This window comes from Leptonotus elevatus, chromosome 6 (genome assembly GCF_054856555.1).
Source record: "Leptonotus elevatus isolate MCC_2025b chromosome 6, RoL_Lele_1.0, whole genome shotgun sequence".
NCBI lineage: Eukaryota > Metazoa > Chordata > Actinopteri > Syngnathiformes > Syngnathidae > Leptonotus > Leptonotus elevatus.
The window spans coordinates 23162320-23184609 of record NC_141244.1 but is presented as its reverse complement, the minus strand read 5'-3'; the positions used below and the strand labels follow the sequence as shown (position 1 = coordinate 23184609).

At 41.0% G+C, this 22290-nt stretch overlaps 2 protein-coding genes across 12 annotated transcripts in view; both read right to left on the bottom strand.

The window, feature by feature from the left end:
• The window catches only part of myh14 (myosin, heavy chain 14, non-muscle), a 35638-nt gene extending 18179 nt beyond the window's left edge, over positions 1-17459 (bottom strand). For 4 of the 8 annotated variants that reach the window (XM_086078481.1, XM_086078482.1, XM_086078488.1 and 1 more), the window contains exons 1-12: positions 17141-17459; positions 11397-11577; positions 8283-8489; positions 6180-6336; positions 4823-4850; positions 3519-3630; positions 3184-3231; positions 1315-1407; positions 1169-1232; positions 780-878; positions 316-459; positions 23-237 (exon numbers count right to left, since the gene is read on the bottom strand). In XM_086078481.1, the coding sequence (XP_085934607.1) occupies positions 23-237; positions 316-459; positions 780-878; positions 1169-1232; positions 1315-1407; positions 3184-3231; positions 3519-3630; positions 4823-4850; positions 6180-6336; positions 8283-8489; positions 11397-11564 (1335 nt within the window). In that variant the 5' untranslated portion in view covers positions 11565-11577; positions 17141-17459. Of the gene's footprint in view, positions 1-22; positions 238-315; positions 460-779; positions 879-1168; positions 1233-1314; positions 1408-2920; positions 2933-3183; positions 3232-3518; positions 3631-4822; positions 4851-6179; positions 6337-8282; positions 8490-11396; positions 11578-17140 lie in introns of all 8 variants that reach the window. The other 4 variants (XM_086078483.1, XM_086078485.1, XM_086078484.1 and 1 more) reach the window with 4 other exon arrangements.
• Positions 17460-20151: 2692 nt separating this feature from the next.
• The window catches only part of kcnj14 (potassium inwardly rectifying channel subfamily J member 14), a 30837-nt gene continuing 28698 nt past the window's right edge, over positions 20152-22290 (bottom strand). For all 4 annotated transcript variants that reach the window (XM_086079026.1, XM_086079025.1, XM_086079027.1 and 1 more), the window contains 2 exons: positions 21893-22210; positions 20152-21419 (listed from right to left, as the gene is read on the bottom strand). In XM_086079026.1, the coding sequence (XP_085935152.1) occupies positions 21195-21419; positions 21893-22210 (543 nt within the window). In that variant the 3' untranslated portion in view covers positions 20152-21194. The remainder of the gene's footprint in view (positions 21420-21892; positions 22211-22290) is intronic.

Below are 22290 nucleotides of genomic sequence, written 5' to 3'. Positions count from 1 at the left end.
CATTCTAGTGAATCGTCAATACCTGTTCTTTTGTTTGGGCCTTCTGCACATACTCCCGACCCACTTTGATCCTCGGCGTGAGGATGGCTCGGGTGAACTCCAGCACGTTGATGCCCAGCAGGTGGCACAGTTTCTGAGCCGCCGTGTTGTCAGGCATGGACGCCTGATCGTGGTTCTTGTCCTTCGTGAAGGATATGTTTCCAAACTGGAGCACGGCGGAGATCACCTTCAGCATGGCTGAGAAGAGGAAGCCAACGTTCAGGCAAGGTCGTTTGGAGCATGCAAATAAATGGACTTGCATTAAGCTCAATTTACACATCAGCTCGTCTGGGTTGAAGCCCATGATGGCCATGGAGTCCATAGTCTGGGTGAAGTTCTCTGCATCACTCTGACCAGGAACAACTATGGAACCTCCACTGAGAAAGCGGTACTCGTCAGCAGTTCCTAAGAGCAAGTCAGCTGTGGACAAAAAGATATCAAGAGATGAGTTTAACCAGTGGGGAATCAGAAGCGCTCACCAACATTTACAAAATAAATTCAAACTATTTGTTCCGTGACAAAGACAGTCTATGCCTTTCTCTTGGGTGCCCTGCTTCCAGTAGTATAAATGAATAACATCGGTTTTCCACTGCTGATGGTTGCTGTAATTGTGATGTAATATGGCTTGTATTAAAATGTGGATTCAATTTGGTGATGCTGAAAAGCCCAGTTAGCAAATGCATGATCAGCCATTGAATTTTATATGAATGCAATAGAAGTCGTTGGTGATTTATCCTCACATTTAGTTGCATCTGAAGCACCATGTAACATCTGGTAAAAGATGTGGAATGTCCGCTCTTCTTTGGCCTGACGGGTGGCCCGGGACTTTTCCAGGAGGTCTTAAGGTTACGAGTCAAGGATGTTCACATGCTGATATCATGTAAGCAGGGAAGGAAGAGGGAAGGAGGGACGACAATAGTCTTTTACCCCCCCCAAAAAAGGACACAAAGACAAACAGCCTTGACCTTGACTTATGAGTATCATCATTCTTTAACTTGTAACCCAGGTTACTTGCATGTCAAAACCATTTTACCTATTGAAATTAATTGACATTTCATTCATCTGTTCCAACCATGACCCACCACAAAAAAAAAAAATGGCCGAGGCGCTCTTCACGTGAGAAGGATACAGGTCTCAATGTTGGCACCAACAATGTAGCCCGCCACATCAAAATTGATGCGGATGAATTTACCCTAAAGGAAAGAGATGTTTTTTTTTAATGGGAAAAAAACCCTCTAATGAGGGTCAGAATGGAAAAAAATATAAAGATCTTACAAATCTTGAAGAATTGTCATTCTTGGTGGTTTTTGCGTTACCAAAGGCCTCCAGTATGGGGTTGGCTTGCAGCAGCTGTTTCTCCAGCTCACCCTAGACACACACACACACACACACACACACACAAATCAGTTGAACTTCAAACACAACTGCGATTTTTATAGTAATCTTTTTTTTTGGTGTTAACAATGGATCTGAAGACTTAAAAATAACTATGAGTCATCTTTCCAATGCAGCAACACAAAAGGATGGCCCAAAATAGCCACTACACACACACACCCACACCCACACACACACACACACACACACACACACACACACACACCCACACACACGACTCTCTCACAAACAATACAGCGGTTCTCAACACTCGTCAGAACAATAGTCTTTCATGAGTTGAGAAGCACAGTTGCAGGGCAAACGGGGGCATCTTCAGCTCATATTGGCTCCGTCGCGCATGCTGCATTGCATTACTGCGGCTGTTTTGCAGTGCCAGTCCAAAGCTTATCAAGGAGCCATCAGCCACGCGGCCATGTTTGTCCTCTTCATCAAACACTAAAATGCAAAACGTTTTGAACTGCATCTACCTCCCTTGCTCTAAGGTCAGTATATTTCTTACCTCTTTTTAGTTATGATTTCATCATTTTTTTTGTTTTGTTAATGCAAAAACGCTTGAAATTTTGTGATGCAAGTGACATAAAGGTCAATGATGAAGCCATTACATTTAACGTTTTCCTTAATGATTTCACATGTGACAGTCAGAATGCTCCAGCTCAGGCTTGTGCATGTGTGTTTATCATACACTACTCATTTTACATTCATCCTAAAATTTCACCTAGAAAGCCAGCTATCACAAACATTAAGAAAGTTGCTGCGATCCAAATTAGGATCATCAACCTTGGCTGAGATTTTCACTCTACTTAAACTGAGTACATACACACATACTGATTATCCGGCCAAATCTGTGGCTGTGCATCAAGTAGAGATGAAGCCACAATCTTGTAACCAAATCGATGTGCACCCCACTTAAAACCACTCTCCAATACTTACCTTTAAAGTCAACCTTAAACATTTCTTGACAATAATATGTTATATGTGACCTCACTAGTCAAACCATGATTTTTGATTATTTCTACATTTGTGGAATATGACTTATAAAGCAAAATCAATCCATTTTTTTCCATCTCATTTTGCCACTTGCTGTCGCTCAGGCAACGACCAATCACAGCTCACCTGTTTTCTGAGGCTGAGCTGTGATTGGTTGTTACCTAAGACCTGAGCAACTGTGATGTCATTTTCACTAGACAGTAAGTGGCAAAATGGCCGCCTTCTGATATTCATAAAAATTGCTGGATTTAGTTGCTCAACTCATATTCCACTAATGCAATATTAACCAGAATACCATATTTAGACTAGTGGGGCCGCATAGAACATATTATTGTCAAGAAATATATTTTGGGTTGACTTCCCCTTCAGCAGTTAATTACATTTGTACAGGCATATTCGGAGCACAACAATCAGTTAACATGATTGTTGTTTAAAGAAAGCAATATTCTACATGCCGTCACCCTCCCATTTGAGCCCCCCAAAATTTGTGCATACTCACATATTGCATAATCTGAGGAATTGTGCAGAAAAGTGGAGTGATGAGGGTGGGCAGGTGAACACGTGGATGGGATACAGAAATGGGACAAAAAAAAGGACAAATAAGACAAGAGAAATTATATGAAATTAAAAGGTCTTGTTACATGCAAACACGACAGGAATGATTCATTGTTGCTTAGTCGGAGTTACTGTTGGCAGCTGGTTAGAAGAAGGTTGAAAAAAAAAAAAAAGCACAGGGCAGGACAGCGGGAAGGAGCGACTCACCTTGTTCACCAAAGTGGTGCCCCTGGTTAAGGAGCGAGAGCCATCCATCTGAGCATGCGGCAGGGCAAAGACAAGAGAAGAGGAAAAGAGGAACAGGAAGGAAGACGCAGGCAATCAAAGGAGGAATGAGTAAGCGAGAGAGAGGTGTAATCCAATGTGTCACTTTCAAATCATGACAAGAGAGGTTGAAGAGTGAATTTACGCGTGCTCATATTTCAAAGAGAGAAAAGAAACGCAGTCGTAAGCACTATCGTGTAGCAGAGCATGCGACAGCACTATTTTCTCGCCTTGAAGTATCCATGAAAACTCAAACAGTGCACAAAATTGCATCGTACCTGTAAAGCATCTTTGCTCCTGGGATTCACACCCTTGTGAGAGGACGCGACATGAGCCAGATACTGAATGACTTTCTTTGTGTTTTCGGTTTTGCCTGCACCCGACTCGCCGCTGAAACACAATATCCACAATTATCAAAAATGGAGTACTGCATCTTTAAACACATACAACCCCAAACTGGAAGGCAGAGAACACACAGAGTATTAATCCCATTATTAATCAGTTTACAGAATCCAAATCTAAGACTTCGGGGGGGGGGGGGTTCCCGAAGGCCGTGTACAATATGGGTTCAGAAATATACGCATTTTGCACTATCCATCTATAACGCTTGTCATTAGTGCCCGAGCTGAGATTCGAACCCAAAATCTCACAAGTGTGAGACAGACGTGCTAACCGCTAATTTACCATGCTGCCCCGACTTTCGGCCGTGTCAGCAAAATGTTTCCACAGCTGAGCTGCAGACAAACGCAAAAGCTTGAGACCCTTTTCTGTCTCCCTCCGAACACACGCTCTACGGAATGTGCCGCTTTTCGGGAGATGTCGCCCACTTCAGAGAGCACTGTGGCGGTCTGCAGACACAAGTTGCTCTTAAAAAGAGCTGAAAAAAAATATCTTTAGATGTATTACATAGCGTGATTAAAAAAAAGGGGGGGGGTGGAGATACTGCTAGTCTATTTGTACTATTCTGTCACTTTGTGACCTTCAAAAATGGAGAAAAATAAACTAATCTGATCCTTTTCACCCCGTACCAATCATCTGAAAATGATGTGACTTTTTGATCACATGCTCATATCGGGACAACTTGTAATTATCATCATCTATCATTAAAATCACATGGCAGTCAAGCGCTACAGAAAGTCGATGGATGCAAGCAGAGAGGGTGACGTGTGGATATCCATGCTTTCAAAAATTGCAAAATAAAAATGTGCGTGTAGAGGAGAGAAGTGATTCCCAACCGCCGTGTTGCTGCACATTAATGTCATTATAAATAATGCATCTTTGTTCATCTATTCATGCTGGAATGCAATTTTCTTCCAGTGCATGGCAGAAGGTGCAATTCAACGGGTACAATTAAACAGACTCATATTTAATGAGTAAAAAAATTTGATTCTCGTTTCACTTTACTTTTTGTGATTTATTTTTTGGGGTGGTCTAACATAAAATATGTTCTTTGGCTCATTAAAGGTTGGGAATAGAGGAAAAACATTTTAAACATGCACCATGTCTGACACTAATGACTGACACGGCGCACACTTGAGAGTTCCCGAAGTCAAAACAAATTCAGCAGCTATAGGCTACTTACGTGCACAGGATTGACTGATCCTCTCGGTCTATGGAAAGACAAAAAAAAAAAAAAAACATTGTTAAAAGACAGACATCACACCTAGTCATAAATCAAAAGCTGAAGTTGACAAGCGAATGCGTTCTTCTAAAAGTACAGCACGTGACGACGGTTTGAAAGTACAAGGGCGGTGGTACATTACTAATATGAAGCGAGCTGATGTATGGAGATGATTTTTTGTTGTTGTTATTTATGATTGTACTTATTTTTTTTTTGTGTATAGTGCCACCACTCACGCCCAGATGCTTACACGTGGACCAACCGCAACCCGAATCCATGCCATGACATTACGCACTAGGCCACGGCCCTTAACGACACGCATCCATTACACGAATATTACAGTATGTATAATAACTGTGAATTTCCATCCATCCATCCATCCCACGTAACAAAAAAAAAAATGGTGGCATTTTTGTGGGTCGGGAAATGATTGATGGCATTTCAACGGGCAGAACAGAATTTGCCACATGCCAGATGCTATCTGAAGACTGCACGCCTCCTATCGGCTTCACACCTCATGATTGATAGATAGGCTGTGTGATTCATCCAGGCCAATTGCTGTGACGTTAACTTCCCTCACTATGCGTTCTACCCTCTGCATACCTAATGAGAAGCACAAAAGAGGTCCTGGGCCCACTTTCTCCTCCTGGCAGCCTTCGGCCGGACATTTTTTTGGAGCCGGGCTACTCGTAACCGCTTTTTAAAACATTTCTCATGTGTTCAAGCGTGGAAGAATTCATACTGGTCCTACTGGTTTCTGTCGCCGCAGTAACACGCCTGCAGCCAACCCTGAGGGTGGTGGCTAACACATAGACCCAGAATCTGATCTGCCCCGTCCTGTTATCTCAGGAAGCCGCGCTGGCGCAGAGCTATTGCGCAATCCACCTGCTTTGAAACGCTCTCTTAAATACTTTGTTACAGTACTTGAGTAGATATTTCAAGTATCTGATATTTACCGGAGTATTTATTTTTCAGACAATTAATTTTAACTCCCTGCATTTGAACAACATCTATAACGTTCTACTCCTTACTTTTGTTAACATAGGATTGAGTAATAATGTGCCTCGTATGCAGCTAGCAATGCCACTCCTTGGTGCTTTCTTTCAGGAAAAATACACAATCAACTAATTTACATCCACTTTTGATAACGGCGATAAGTGACAGGAATACCACACCCTGGAATCGCGTCCACGGTGTGGCTACGCGGCCAAAGATCACGCACGCGATTTAGCACCACATTCCAGTCGAGCCGAGCTGATTGTGGATGCTGGGGGATTGCGCCGCTGTCACAGAGGTCAAGGGTAGCGGCGCTAAGTACCTTGCAGCATGCTCCGATAGGCCGCCTCAGATATGGCGTAAATGTGCGGCGGCATCTCGTGGCGCTTCTTGCCCCGATACATCTCCACGATGGTCTCGGTGTAGATGGGCAGGTTCTTGTAGGGGTTCACCACCACGCAGAAGAGCCCGGAATATGTCTGCAAAAACAGAAAATAGTCAGGTCGGCGTACATGTATGGGCCTTTAACTCATTTGCTCCCAAGAACGTATAAAAACGTTTTATTTTAAATATTGCCATTGTCCCAAAAATATGTTTTTTATGCTAGAGCATAGAGAAGCCATTGATGCAGCCTCTGACCTGAAGAGATCACTTAAAGCAATGGTAGTTATTAGAAGAAGAAGAAAAACGACCAGCAGGTGGCAGCAGAGTATAAGAGATCGACCAGGGCTATGTTGCAAAAAAGCTCTTTACCCAGTCAGTTTTTCAACAGATTTACTATATTCTAATGCTAATTGCTGCAAAACGGAAACAGATACAACTCAATTTTTCCCCTGATGAAAGAAGAGACTCTAATCTTCCTTTTGGTAGGTTCCATGTTTTGATAGCAATAGAACACAATATTCTGTGGGCCTTGCAAAATCTGTCAAAATCCAGTAAAAAAGCTGGGAGCAAAGGGGTTTGCTTCAGTGAAAATGGCTGGGAGTGAACGAGTTAAGAGGCGGGGCCAGGTTGATTCTGATACTAGATACTTAGCTGCCGCAATAACCTCAACAAATACAAATGGTTTTTTTTTCAGAAACCACCGCAGCGGTATTATTTGTGGAGACATTCCAATAAGCATGTCAGCGGCATTCGCTACATGTTTACTTAGGCTGGAATCTAACACCCACATGGGCCTGGCATCTTTCATTAAGGCACTCAATCGATCACTTGAGACTGCGGATGCATCCCAGGATTGATTGAGATCTTTTTCGCTTGACAGCTACAGTGGGACTACCCCGGCCATCATTCATTCCGTTAATGCACTTTATTAGCTAAACTAATTGCCTTTATGCCTTTACTTGACAGCACATTCTATATGCCGAAGCCATTCAGACGCCTTGCACTGCTCAATGTTTGACATAGCAGAAAGGAACGATAGCATCAACAAGTTTGTATACTGATCATCCCATGTCAGTTACGCTACAGATGCCGAATATACTACCAGACTCTAGTGTTGACAATATGCATGCATTTGAACATCCCCGGTAATTGATTATCCATTACGTGGTAATCAAAGCAAATACGGCGTTGGGCAGCCCTTTGCAGCTAGGAGAGCTTACAGAAGACTTTTGGAACATGTCTATGGGAACTTAAGGGAGCAGAGGATATAAGAAAGGGCCCGGCCTAAACTTAGATCTGCCCCTGATCAACAAAATAAATGACAGCAAGCAGTCAAGACACTTGCAATGTAACAATTAAACAAAATCATTCAACAGCATGACCTCGTGCTATATATATTTTTCCAGTAATTGCGCTTTTGTACATTTAAAAAAAATACAAAAAGATTGATATGATTTAGTTTTATAATCCACAATGAAATTATATTATAAATTATAAATAATTGTAATTATGATAATTATAAATGATCATTTCCACATGAAACTATTGTTTCCAATCACAAAATTAGTTTTACTCTTGTAACATTACAAGTAATTTTTTTATGATGTATAACTTGTGCTACTTTAAAAAAAAAAAACTTTTTTTGTTTGCTGAAAAACAGATATTCAGAGTTTTTATGCTCTTTCTGAAAAGCTCTAAGATGGTGCCAAAGCCCTGTCTAATAGAAAAGCAGTACTTTTTTGCACCATCTTGTGGCACGTTGGTGCCAAGGAACTATGTTGAAGTGAGTGTAGGTGATTCTATTCGAAAGGTCAAAGCTCTGTCAGCTGTCAATCACCTGTCTTGTTCTTGTTTTTTTGTGGTATTTTTTGTTACAAAAGGGATCCGTCCCAATTTTCCATCTTGTTTCTTTTAAAATTAAAACCTTTATTCGGACTATTGAGAATATGAAGATCCCTTACTGGCTAATTAATAAGAGGTGTGTCCCAAAACCTTAGTCCACAGAGTATGTATGTTGCATAATGTGTTTGGGTGCGCTCACATAGATCAAGCCTGAGTAGTATCTATCCCTCAGGTTGTGCAGCACGGAGGCTTCATTGAGGCAGGTGAGGTCGGCCATGTCCTCCACTTTGCTGAAGCGCGGCGGGTTCATCCGCTGCACCTCCTCCCTGGACAGCGTCAGCAGCCTCTGGCTGTCGCTCAGCTCCACCTCCACCTCGTCGCCACGCTCCTCCTTGATGCTGGCCGACTGACCAAAGGGAGATCAAAGGTTCGATTGGAACGTTTCTTGAAAACAAGGACAGATGTGCCCTACACAAAATTCCGTGAGAAACTGGCATCCCCTTAAAAAGGTTTATAATGATTACCCCTAGATGCCACTAGATGGTGAAGCAGAGGAAACTGTCAATTCGAATGGCTGTGCTGTGTGTGTGTGTGTGTGTGTGTAATTGGTGTGTTGCCACGGTAACGGACGGTAGCCTTGACTGAGTGACTGAGCAGGCTAACGCTAACAGTGAGAGAATTCCAGAGACATGACACAGAAGGAAGTGAAAGTTGTGTTATTAACATGTCAAAATTATGAGGGTGCTTTTATATCGTATTATTTGCTGCAGCTCAAGTCACAAAAAGTGAGAGTTTGAGTTATTGTACTTATTCTTCTTCTTTTTTTTAATATACATATATATATATATATATATATATATATATATATATATATATATATATATATATATATATATATATATATATATATATATATATATATATATAAAACTATAACAATTATTCTCATAGCATTTTGATCTTATTGCAGCAACATAACATTTTTCTCCTGAGTTTATTCTCAAAACATAAAAATTTTCTTTGCAGTTTTACATAATTCTTGTAATACTACAACTGCATTCTTGGAAGTAATTATTTTTAAAACAAATTTTCACTGCGCCACACTGTTTGTAATCAAATTTTTTTCCACCACGGGCATTATACTTGTAGCCCTATAACGGTATTATTCTTGCAGCGACTTAATTCTCACAACTTTTCTTCTCAAGTTTCTTTCCATTTCAGGACTACCAAAACTCCCGACTGTAAGGAACAGTCTTTCATCTAACATCTGTCATCTCTGGTTAGTTTCTCATAGCAGCATCTTGAGGCGACCATCTTGGGCAATTTGTGTCATACCGACATCCTCGTATTTTCGCACATCAAAGTACATATTCCTGAGGTTTCTAAGCTTTATCACAAAATCACTAGCATATCACTCAAATCCATCGTTGGTGTAAATTGCAGTCACAGATGTGAGAGAAAGAGACAAGGGCCTCGCTTGTCTCGTACATAGGAAGTACAAACCGAGAATATGAACGTAGAGTAAAAAAATGTGCGTGCGTGTTAGTCCAGCAATGCCATTCTCGTCGTGACTGTAAAATGAAGTCAGCGTCTGCGCGATGGGGAATGTGAATCGAGAGCATTGTTCTATTCAGTTTACTATGAAACTAGTTTGGCCGAAAAGAGAAACGACGTCAAATTCAAACAGCCGTCACAACGATGCGGCAATTTCCGCAAATTGGAACTAATTGATATAATGGCGGAAAGCGAGTAAACCCACTAGTCCTGGAGGCCACGTGCATGATGAGATGAGTTGTAAAAGTGACAGCAGGCACAAGACGCAGATGCGTCCTTTGCTGCTCGGTCCCACTTGTTTGACACGCCCTACCCTAAAGGTGTACACTCAGGGGCAACTGTGAATTAAGATTGTTGCGGTAGGCAACTGGAATGTCACGAGATGAAAATCATCTCGTTTGTTCTTTCTGCTTGGATGTAGCATTGTCAATATGGCCTTAAAATAAAATCGCAAGATTTCCCCCGCCCCCACCAAAATACAAATTCAGATTTAAATGCATTTTTTCCCTCAAAGACAAATGCAAATGACATTCAAATCAAAAATGTTCCCCCCTTTTGAGACATTTATTTCCGCTGAAACCAAAGACATCTTATACGGTGTTTTCCAGTATTAATTTACAATTTATTTCCAAATAATATGAAAATAAGTGTTCTTTGCAGAGGAAATATCTCTTTAAACACAATCCTTAAAATTTTACACACAAAAAAAGTGTAACAATTTAAAGCGATACTTGACTGTTGAATGAATTTGATAACGTCATTAATTTCATGTAGAATGAATATCTTTCAAAACAATTTTTCCACTTGCTGTCGACTGAAGATGACATCCCTGTGATAAGGAAGTAGATAACGACCAATCACGGCTCAGTTTCCTGACTTAACCCAGAAAACAGGCGAGCCATGATTGGTCGTTACCTACTTCCTTAGCACAGGTGATGTCATCTGCAGTCGACAGCAAGTGGATTTTTTTTTTTTTAAAGGCATTGCTTGTACACAAAAAAATAATGCTATACTCACTTTTTACGTCTGAAAATGGCTCAATGGCTCAAGTATCCCTTTAACGTCACTCAATTAACGCAAATGTTTTCTTACGGATTAATATGTAACATCAAAACGGTCACTGAATGTGTTGCGAATAAAAGGTGCATGATATTAATGTTGTCCGCGTAAACAAAACGGCATCCTCCATAAAATCTCTTTCTGTTACAACGCCAGCCCGACACTGAAAAACCTCCACGTTGCGGCATTTGTATCGGTGATGAAGAGATATTGCCGGCTCAATTACTCAGCCTTGGGAAGTGTATTCTCTACGCTGCCTCCGCCACAGAAGTGGATCACAAAATCACAAAATCTCTGTATGAATGGGCAACATCCGTGGCACAGAGCAACATTTCACCTTAATCTGTATGTCTCCATTTCAAATGTTGAGTAAGTCTGGAGGCGCGACAGCTTTTGGTTTCAACAACCTTTGAACATACTTGGCAGCGGATTATTATTTATTTTTTGCTCATTGTCTGACACTGCAAAATCGTCTGGCAAAACGGATACGCTAACACTGTGTTTGCCGCCATTGTTGCGTAAGCAGTGCGTGCCAGTGGGAATGCGCTTTGAAGTGCAGAGGCCGCTAAGAAAAAAAACTTCAATCGACCTGACCTAAAAACTCTATAATCGATTGTATCGATTAATCAATCAGCCGTAACTTGGGCGCTGATAGAAAAACAACCCTTTGTTTTTTTTTCTCTCTCTCACAGCCACTCACCTCGAAGCCATGCTTGTCTGACGGCACCCACACCAGACGCTTGGCCGCCCAGTCGGCCTGGCTGGCGGCGGTGAACACGGGCGTCTTGCTGGTGGGGGAGACCAGAACCACCCCCGAAGTGAGGAAGCGGGTGGCATCGTTCGCGCCGACCCCTAACGGCCTGGCCATGATGATGCTGACACTGTGAGAAAAGAGATGGCGGAGATGAAAGTAAGTAGGGATGATTGCAATCTGCTGCCCTGAACAATATCAAGACGCACACAAGCTGAATTCTAGTATTTTGTACCGCTGTATGTGGCTGAATTAGCAACTGAATCAGATTTCCAAATTCTAGCTGGCCCAACAATCAGCACTTTACTGTCATCTGATTGGTATTAGTCAGAGCCAAGACTGTTATAGTTCATGAAAACTAAACTATTAAAACTAAAATTGGAAAATGTCCTTAATAAAACAAAATAAATAAATGTTTTTTTTGTTTGTTTTTTTAAACGTAAAGCAGTGGTAACTGAAACTACACCTTACCTTTCTAAAACTAACTATGAATATAGCAAAAATGTCCTTTTTCGACTTCAATTACCAAAGCATGTATTGGTAGCAAGCTGATACCGGCCTTATTTCAAGGTATCGGATACTCACGTAGGATGCCGATACCAGTCATTGGTACTCAAAGGGATACTTGACTCATTGAGCTATTTTCAGCAGTAAAAAGTTAATATTTTGTCCAGAATGAATTTGATAACTTCATTATTTTTCTTCGACAACTAATCATTTAAAAAATATATTTTTTCCACTTGCTGTCGACTGAAGATGACATGGCTCACCTGTTTTCAGGGTTTGGTCAGGAAACTGAGCCATGACAACAGCAAGTGGAAAAATTTGTATTTTACAGTCGTACATGAAAAATAATGAAGTTACCAAATTTATTTTGGACAAAAACCTTTTGCTGCTGAAAATGGCTCAATGAGTCAAGTATTCTTTTAAGGCAAAAACAAAAAAAATCTGACATCTAATAAGTGTTACTTGCCAGTACTACACTGCGACCATTTGAGACATTGTCCATCAGAAAGACAGAAATATTTTTATTCACAATTAACTAATTTGCTCCCAAAAACGTATAAATCCGTTCTATTTTTAATGTTTTAAGTGTCCCAAAGATGTATTTATACGTTTTTATGTTTGTTTTTTTATGCTAGAGCATACAGAAGGCTTTGGTGCAGCCTCTCAACCGCAAAGAACGGTTGAAGCAATGGTAGTTATTACAAAAACGGCCAGCAGGTGGCAGCAAAGTATAAGAGATCAACCAGGACCATGTTGTAAAAAAGCCAATTTACCCAAAGATCTCAACAGATTTGTGAACAATGATGAAACTTAGCAATATTCTAATGCTAATTGCTGCAAAATGGAAACAGAAAGAAGAGACTCTAATCTTTCTTTTGGTAGGTTCCATGGTGTTATAGCAATAGAACACAATATTCTGTGGGCCTTGAAAAATCAGTCAAAATCCAGTAAAACAGTTGGGAGCGAAGGGGATTGCTTCAGTGAAAATGGCTGGGAGTGAATGAGTTAAGTCATTATGTTAAGTCGAGGCACCGCCGCGTATCACATATACATACACATATCCAATTGTTAACAGCCGACCAGGACGCGTATCTGATTTGTTCTACTTGGGAGAACAAAAAACATTGGGGGAATTGTGTCACTTGAGCCGTGTGGCGTTAATCCAGCCAAAGAGAGCAGTTCGAGTAGCGGGCAAGAAGCATTCAGGCCGCATGCGATGTGAGCGTGGACCAGTGATGGCCTAATTGGAAGACAGAACAAATCAAGGAGAAGGCAGGGATGGAGGAACGGGTGAGTGAACTGACATGACAGCTGAGGACGACGACGAGCGATGGAGAGTCGGAAGGGTAAAAGTTGCACGGCAAGTAAAAAAAATAGACGTCATCATTTCTTTTTCGGGCAGGCTCGCTCGGTGGAAGCAAAAGTGCAGCGACAAAGGCGTTCTGGATCGTTATTTTGTGAAAGATGAGGCGGCGGCGCAAAGTGACGAGCGTGAAACGAGCGCGGAAGGTTCGACAGTTAGATTCGAGATGTGTTCTGACAACGTAGTCGTTTCGTGAGAATCAACCATTCGAAAACTTTCTGATGAGGCCACAAGGATTGATAACGCTTTATAATACGGGCTGCGCCGTTTATACGACTCGTAATGACCATTTACCGCTTGGTCAACAACGTGCACCGATATGGATTTTGTTAGGACGATGCGCATTATGTCCCTTAACACATCAATAAAGATGTGAATTACATGCATAACATTTGACTGTTTTCCAATACTTTGTCCTTTAATATTTAAAGAGAAAAAACTTTGGAAAAAAATTCGCCCGTTTTTCTCCATCTCCGGAGGCGGCCATTTTGTAACTTGTAGCTCAGGGCTCAGGTAACGACCAATCATGGCTCATTTCTTTGAGGAAGCTGAGCCGTGATTGTATGTTACCTGAGCCACTGATGAGATTTTCAGTCGCACGCAAGTGACAAAATGGCCGCCTCCCGAGATGGATAAAAACCGGTGGGTTTTGCTGCTTAACTCATATTCCATCCATTCAAACGCAATATTGATCAATATTTAGACTAGAGGGGCCGCATAGAACATATTATTGTAAATAACATTCTCAGGTTGACTTGAAAACAAAACAGCAAAAATAGGGGGGGGGGGGGGTTCATCTGCCGATAGTTTTCAAGACCTAGTATCAGCTGATTGAATCGACCACCAATTATTTGGTCAGCCCCTACTCATAAGTCATCTCCAAATTAAGTGAGTATTTTATTTTTTTGCCAACATTTTTGTTTTGTTTTTATGCCAGAAAGAAAATATACAGTATTTTTTTTTTAATGAAGCGATGCTAGTATTGTTAGCCTGTCTATGGCATTTGCATTGTGTTTTAGCATTAACCAAGCAGACAAGAAACAAGCCTTGATTAAATGGTGTAGTTCTGCGTTTTATGTTTACTTTTACCATAAACTTCAATTGGGAATGGCTCGAAATGTTGACAATGGCTTGCATCTCAAAAATGGAGGTAACCAGCCAATTGAAAAACTGTAAAGGACAGAATAACATTGGGATTGAATATTTGGATTCTTAATAAAAAAATTAAAAACCCTGGGATTGAATGACAATTTTTTTTTTTTAATGGTAAAATAAAATCAGCCAGATTTGTACTTACTTAATGTTCCTACTGTAATTCACTGCTACATTTAAATTAAGACGGACTTCCTTGAGAGTTAAAAGTTTGAGCACAATCACCGACTCCTATGATAATTAAGTTACTTTGTTCATTTTTCAATTATGATGACATGCTTTGTGTCATGAGACTTTCAAATGACTTGCATCATGCAGTCCGCAAAATCCTGTCCCATTCAAATAACCTACTTCTATTGTGTGCACAAAATCCTACATATGATTAATTTAGCAAGCGACTCAAAGAATGCATACTTTTCGCCGATTAGAAATGCAGACTATGGAACCCGCCCTACAGTATCGTATGCGTACGCTTGTGTGCGCCAACTATTAGGTGTCTCCGAGCCGCGGCAGGTATGTCATCAAGCCTGATTCCTGCCGTGCGTGACGTGCGTCTTGCTCAAGCTTCGTTTTCTTTTTTTTTTCCTGCAGTGTTTGTTGATGACAAGGCAAAGAGTTTGCAACCCCGCCACTACCATACCTGTTACAATGAGACAGGGTGTGGAATAGACAATAGAGCCACCACCACCCAAGTCAGTGGCAATGAAATAACTTCGGGTTGATTTGTAAAGAATAGATTATTATGTCTGATGTTGTTTTTTTTAAATGTTGTTTTGAAAAAATAAATATGCAGAAGTAATCACACAATATTAGATACAAGCTAATCGCTGATGAGGAATTTGAGAACGATTACAAATTAAGACACTTGGGAATCAAATGGGAATGGAGGGTAGCTGCATGTCATTTGGTTGTTTTGATCAGGATTCTGGTAGAATATAGTTTCCTCCAAACTTTATTCAAGTTCCCTATTCAGAGCCAACATTGGTAATTTAAATTCCTGGTTTACTCCCTTTTATTCCCATGGAACGTTTCCAACAACAAATGTTGCAAACGTGCCTTCACTTCACTGTTTCTCAACTGTCTTCTTTTTTTTATTTATCCTGTCTCAAGACACACAATAAAGTACACTGAATTCATTAAATTTTTTGTCAACAGTATTACCACTGCGTTGTGACCGACAGTCTGTGGCGTACGTAAATAAATACCTCAATGTTTCGGTATGGATTATTGCAATAAAACACTGCCTGGTTCATGGTAACAAATGATCAGCCTGGTCAATTTTTGCTTCAAGAGACCCTAACAAAGTGAAACTCATGTGACGGAATGCGGCCATTTTCATAAAGCTGTCATCATAAACGCTTTGTTATGTGCAACCTCTTGTGAGCCCGGCGAGCGTGGGAGATGTGGACTCATTTGTCCACAATTCCGTCTTGTTAGTCCTGTTCCTACACACACACGCGCACACACAACTGCACAGTCACATGGAGACACTCATATAGACAAGCCAGCACCAGCAGCTACCCCCCCCCCCCCCCATAGCAACATCCTAAACGCTGCAGCCCAACGACAACAACCTAAACTGAGGTCATCCACCAATGGGAGAGGGTAGTTTGAGGGGGCACTTTTTTTTTTTTTTAAGATAGGAAAAGGAAATAAAAAGTAATCAATGGTGGAAAGCTTAAAAACAAGGACAGCGTGACGGTTGCAGTGCTAGCACATCTGCCTCACAGTTCGAGGTTCTGTGTTCGAATCCCATTTTTGGAAGCAAGAATGGAATGATCGAAAAGGAAGAACATGAAGTTAGGTCAGAAAGGAAGAAGGCAAGAATAATAAATTAGGTAAATTAGGTAACCACAGTCGATTGTCTTAATATATATATATATATATATATATTTTTTTTAAATAAGCTTTTTGGAAGCAATTTACCTCCTGTAACATTTTTTGCTGACACGTCACAGGAAAAGAAGGCTAAAACATTAAAAAAAAATGGGGGGGGGGGGGTTCCAAGATAGCTAGCGAGCTGAGATAGTCACATAATGAGGGGAATTCAATTACATTTTAATTGGTAAGGGTTTGGAGCCGGACACGCCTTTCTCCTCTTGGCTTTAAGGTGAATGATGAGGCATTTTATCACAAAGGTAAGGGGTAGTAATGAAGCTGCTATTACAATGACATGCAGACAGACAGACAGACAGACAGACAGACAGACAGCGCACCTCTGCGGTGGTGGCGGGGGACCCTTGAAAACGTCCCCCACTCAAAACCACACCTCGGTGATCGATTGCAAGGATGACCACGGACCACGGCCCTTTTTTGTCCCCAACTGACATGTGCAAGCCAAAATGACATACAGCTGTGCAATATTACATTTTGTGACTCTCGTTATGAAACGTTAACAGCGCAGCAATTCACAACGGTCGCAATGCGTAATGAAATGGTCATAGTCAGCCGGTGGCTTTTCCCTTTGTAAAAAGCCTTTTCATGGCACGTCTTTGTTTTAACAAAGGTAAAAAAGCCCCGTGAACGCCTCACCACCAACGTTCATTCTTACGCCACCGTATTGAGACTCAACTAGCGTTAGCCGGCTACAAGACACGAATGTGAGGCGTTCAAGTCTCTCACACCGGCTCCTATTTTAACTTGAATTAAGACTCCAATTCAAAACTCTTACCTTCAGCTTGCGCTCCAAAAGGTTAAATGTACACGGAGGACAGCCTTCAGGATGTTTCTTGGCTCTTTTGCTCTGGGATAGGTGTGTAGCCTACCGCAGAGGCGTCTTTTATCATCGCAACGTTCAAGCCCAGTGGAGCCGCACATACACCACACACACACACGTCCTGCTCCGGAATAAAGTAGACGGAGAGAGGCAGACGAAAGGGCAAAGCGGTAGGCTTCAACCCCAGAACCGCGCTTCCTGTCCGAACGCCAATCAGAAGCCAAAGTTCGGGCCCGGTCGAAGATACACGCCAATGGGAAGCTACAAAGGGCGCCGTGAACCCACCCTGACGACTCGGCGAGCGCCGTCCGCCCCTTGACTGGCACGACACGGAAGCGATGACGAATGGCATCAAAGCGATGACGGCGCTGACCAATGACGAAAGGCGCGGGGCGGGGCTAAAGTGCCAATCGACGAGCGAGATAGCCAACCGGAGGGCCGCAGCAGGTGCAAGTGCGTCAGCCTCGCGCAACAGTACGGAGATTTGCGCGCCCTTTGTTTCTAACGACGCGGTTGCGGAGAAACCTGATACTGATCTGAGATCGGTTTGTTCAATCACGGCTCCACGCGGCGCACACGTACAGGGGGACAAAAACTGACTCCAGGTCCGTGATTCGGATCGTCGCACCCAAAGCGAACTGAAGGTTGTTTTTTTGACTGGCGAATTGCAAATTATTCTTTACTTCACTCAAGTAGATGTTTAAGGTATCTGTACTTTACTTGAGTATTTATTTTATGACGAATTTTTACTTTTGTTCCCTTAATTTGAAAACATACATGTACACTTTGCTCTTTAAGAATGTTTAAATGGACCATTTCGTAATCTTTGCAAACAAGAGTGGATTTGTTAAAGTGTACAAAGTCGTTAGACTGTTTTGTGACATTGTAGCGACTTAAAGGGACATTTTCTCACAGGTACGTATGGAATGTTTGGTTGGGGTGCCTTTTAGTATTTTAGCAAAACATAACGGCAAGTTTACCCATTCTGCCATTAATCAGAGCATCAGCAAAGCTAATCCATTACTCTAAACTTCCACTATGTTCATTTTTGGATCAATTTACCTGCTATGTGCCTATATCATGGTTGGCAATCCTCTGATTCAAGCAATTTACCTCACCATCACATCTTCTAATCTGTCACACATCAAACTGCTGCTGCAAAGAAGGCAAAAATCACCAATCAAACCCGGCATTCACCAAGAGCAAAGCTATGGAAACATGACATAAAAATAATCAGTAATAATGTCTTTTTAATTTTGTACTCAGGTACATTTCAGAATATGTACTTTTTACTTTGCAGACATGGAGTTGAATAGTTCATCTGGTGAAACCAATAACCTAAAATAAATTACTCGAGTCAACCTTGATTTATTTGTTCTTATTTGGAAGCCCTGTATGCCAAAAGCAGCTCTAAATGTAATATGAAAATACATTTTTAAAATCATACAAATTGACAAATATGCAAGTTTTAGGAATAAAATATAGTCTTAAATCAGGGGTGGGCAAAGTATGGTCTTGGCCCATAATATTAACTCATTCACTGCCATTGACGACTATAGACGTCAAAAATTCATCTAAACTATTTCTATTAGTTTAACAATTTTTCATTTTGTTTCATTTTTTATGAAAACCTATATTTTTTATTGTTTATTAATAACAGCTATAAAATTATCATGCAATTAATTACGATTAAACGCCACCCCTTATTTTTAATATATATTTTTTAAATTAGGCCCGTCAGGCGATTACATTTTTTTTAAATTGTAATTAATCACATGACTTCACTAGTTAACTAACGATTAATCACAAATTTGATATCTCTTTTAAATTTACAATATTTTTTTCCCTCGGTTTTCATACTCATGTTAGCAAAAGTGGATTTTTTTTTAAACTAATAGAAATAGTTCAAATGAATTTTTGACGTCGATAGCCGTCAATGGCAGCGAATGAGTTAAGAACCCCAAAATATCTCACATAGACATTTTCACCTTTAATCTACGAATGACTTGGCCCATCTGTCCATTTGAAAAAAAATAATGAGGCCCTTGAGCACAAGTTTGCCCACCCCTGGTCTAAATACATATCATGGAAGAGGTGACATGATTAAAAAGTACACGCCACTATTTTTCTGCAATGTTGAAAAAAAGAAAGTGCTAAAGTGATGGTGCTCTAAAGTTCAAGTTACATTTCACAGAAGTGAAGGCAGGCCCCATGACCCACCGTGCAGCCTATAAATAGAACTTGAGGGTGAAGGTTTATGGGGATTGGGAAGACACAACAACACGTAGACTACAAAACCTTCCTAACTGCAGTAACTTTAGGACAGAGGCAAGAGCTTCATCACTGATATTAATATCCCATGTATTCCTAAAGTGAAATAAATATATATGAAAAGAGATTGTCCATTCAACAGGTAAACATCGAAAAGTGACACTCATAACAAGTGAATAAACAGCTTTAGTAGAAATACAGTGCTTCTGCTCAAATTTATAATTCACATATTTGCAGTTTAAGGATACTCATAGGCATATATGCTTTATCCTATGCAAAAAAATGACTACTGTTATAGCAACTTTTTGAGATTGTGTCTCTATCTCCTTCATTTGTATGTACATTTGCATTATACTGCTCTCTGGTGGCCAAGGTTTGCGCATCACAAGGAGCAGCATATGAATGAATCATAATGCACAAACTGTTTCTATTTAATTGTTGTTACATGTTTTATAAAGAACAACTATATAGTGCTATTTTGTTAATTTAAAGAATATGTTATTAAAACTTTTTTTCTGCTTTTTTTTGGTTTGGCATCTCAGTTCAAAGGACTACGTTGGAGAGAGTTGAGGAGTTCCATGTAGCCATAAGCAATGGTTTGTTGCTATCTTGTGGCAAGTATAGACAATTACAAACTTTGGGGGGGGGGGGGGGGGGGGGGTGTAACACAATAAATACCAACTGTCCACATGAGCTGACATTCAAGATGAGTTTTAAGAAATTAAAACGACTGCTGCAGATGTCTCTCAAAGGCACCACCCCAATACAAATAGTCACAGTATGTGAACCAATAGTAACATATCAGAAGGAAAATTGCTCCAATCAAGGCAAATCATCGGGACAAGTCCACCTCATACCTCCTCTTCAGAGTAGGAAAATATACTTTAGACCTACCAAGACACTTTCAGGGTTAATATTCCTCCCCATCCAAAACTAACGTTACGCTTTTTGTGCAAGAGATAAATTTACAGTATAGTGAACGAACCCCTGTTATAATTAATGTAACATCTATGATCATTTCTGTTAGCCCATCCATAGTGTTTGGCATAGTAGGTTACTTAGCATTATATTTGGGTATGTTTTAGTGTATTTTAATGCAATGAAATGTGTTTGCACATGTGGGAGGGGTAATATGGTTTCTATTTCACACAAATTGTCACACATCACGTGTTAGTCTGGAACATATCACAGGAGCCAATGGGGATTCACTGTACAGTGAAAGAATGAAAATCAAAGTAAAAGTCACATTCATGTCATCTTTCTGCATACTGTAAAAAATAAAATAAACACCAGACAGAAATTATATGGAAAATCTTGAAACCGCTGCTCGTTTATCACTGTTTCTCCATGTAATTGATGTCTCTAATAATAACCACACGCAACCATCTAAAAATATACTCTCCATACTTACCATATGAAAATAACGATGATAAATCAGCATAATACTGAGATACATTCACGAGATGTACCTGTGACGATACACTACCATTCACTGCATTCAAATTCGACTGAACCTTTTCCAAATAGGTCCACAGGAAATGCAGTTGCAAGTGATAGCCACCATGGGGCGCTGTTGTTTATCCTGTCCATGATGCGGTGTGCTGCAGTGGTGATGGGCCAGGTTGGGACTTAGCAGACTCAACTTTTCAATGATTTTGAAAGATTGCCAGGACCAATCAGCCAACAAGGTCACAGTGTAGAGTCATTCCAAACCTGCCTCTTGATTCTAGACTTTTTCTCAGTTGTAGTGGAGGTGGTGTGACAATCTCCTATTTGATGCGGCAGGGCATTCGGGATGTGGGTCGGGTTCGTCCTCAGGGGAAATGAGCTGCAGAGCCACTTCGTTCTCATAGCAGAACGATGAGCGTGAGCTTTTGATGTACTGGAGCTCCACAAGCTCTTTAGCGCTACACAAGGGTGTGTTTGGGATTTCGTATGTCCGATGGAAGAATGAGTAGTCCACCTGGCAAAAGGGAAACGACATGTGGCTTAGACATGTGGCCCGTCCAATCTTTTTATAATCAGGTTTTGACACATTTTGTTTGCTTCAATTCAATGGACATTGCTGCGCCTTCTGGTGTGCATGCCTTGGCCACCTGGGGGCAGTATAATACAGACAGAAACACTCATGAAGAAGAGTTTCACAACTGTCTCGGTAACCTGCAGTAATAGTTGCAGTTTTTCAGGACCAGGATGGCCCGCAAATAGCAAAAATCACAAATGGACTCCCATTATAAATATATATATTTTTTTTTAATCCCCGAAACCTACATTAAGCATTTTGCATGAAAAAATGGGGGTTAGTCAACCCCCCCAACCCCCCCAAAAAAATCTGTGTGAAAGACATGATGAAATCATGAGCTACCCTGCAAATCCCTTTTGCAATCGTTACCCCTTGCTAGTAGATGTGGTATGAACAGGTCTTACGGTCCTTACCTCATAGCAGTCCTTCTTCTCAAAGAGCACAGGTTCGAAACGAAACCCCCACTGGATTTCTGAAGCCAGATAGGAGCTGCGGCATTGCGTGGTCATCGCTGTGGCCTCCACCATGCCCTCCAGTATGACCACCACCTCCAGTTCGGTGTCGCTTTCTAAGGTCTTGCGGTCCATCTCGAAGAAAGGCGACTCGTCGTTGATCTCGTGGACGATTGTAACCGGCGAGACCAAGAAGATCCGGTCGATGCCGGTGTCAAATCCAACATTGATGTCTAAGTTGTCCAGTGGAAGGAACTCTCCTTCTGGTGTCACTCTTGACTATTGCCAAATTGGGAATAGAAAAAGCATAGTGGGTAACATATTAAAAACCTGGATTAAATTTGTAACGAGAACTATTA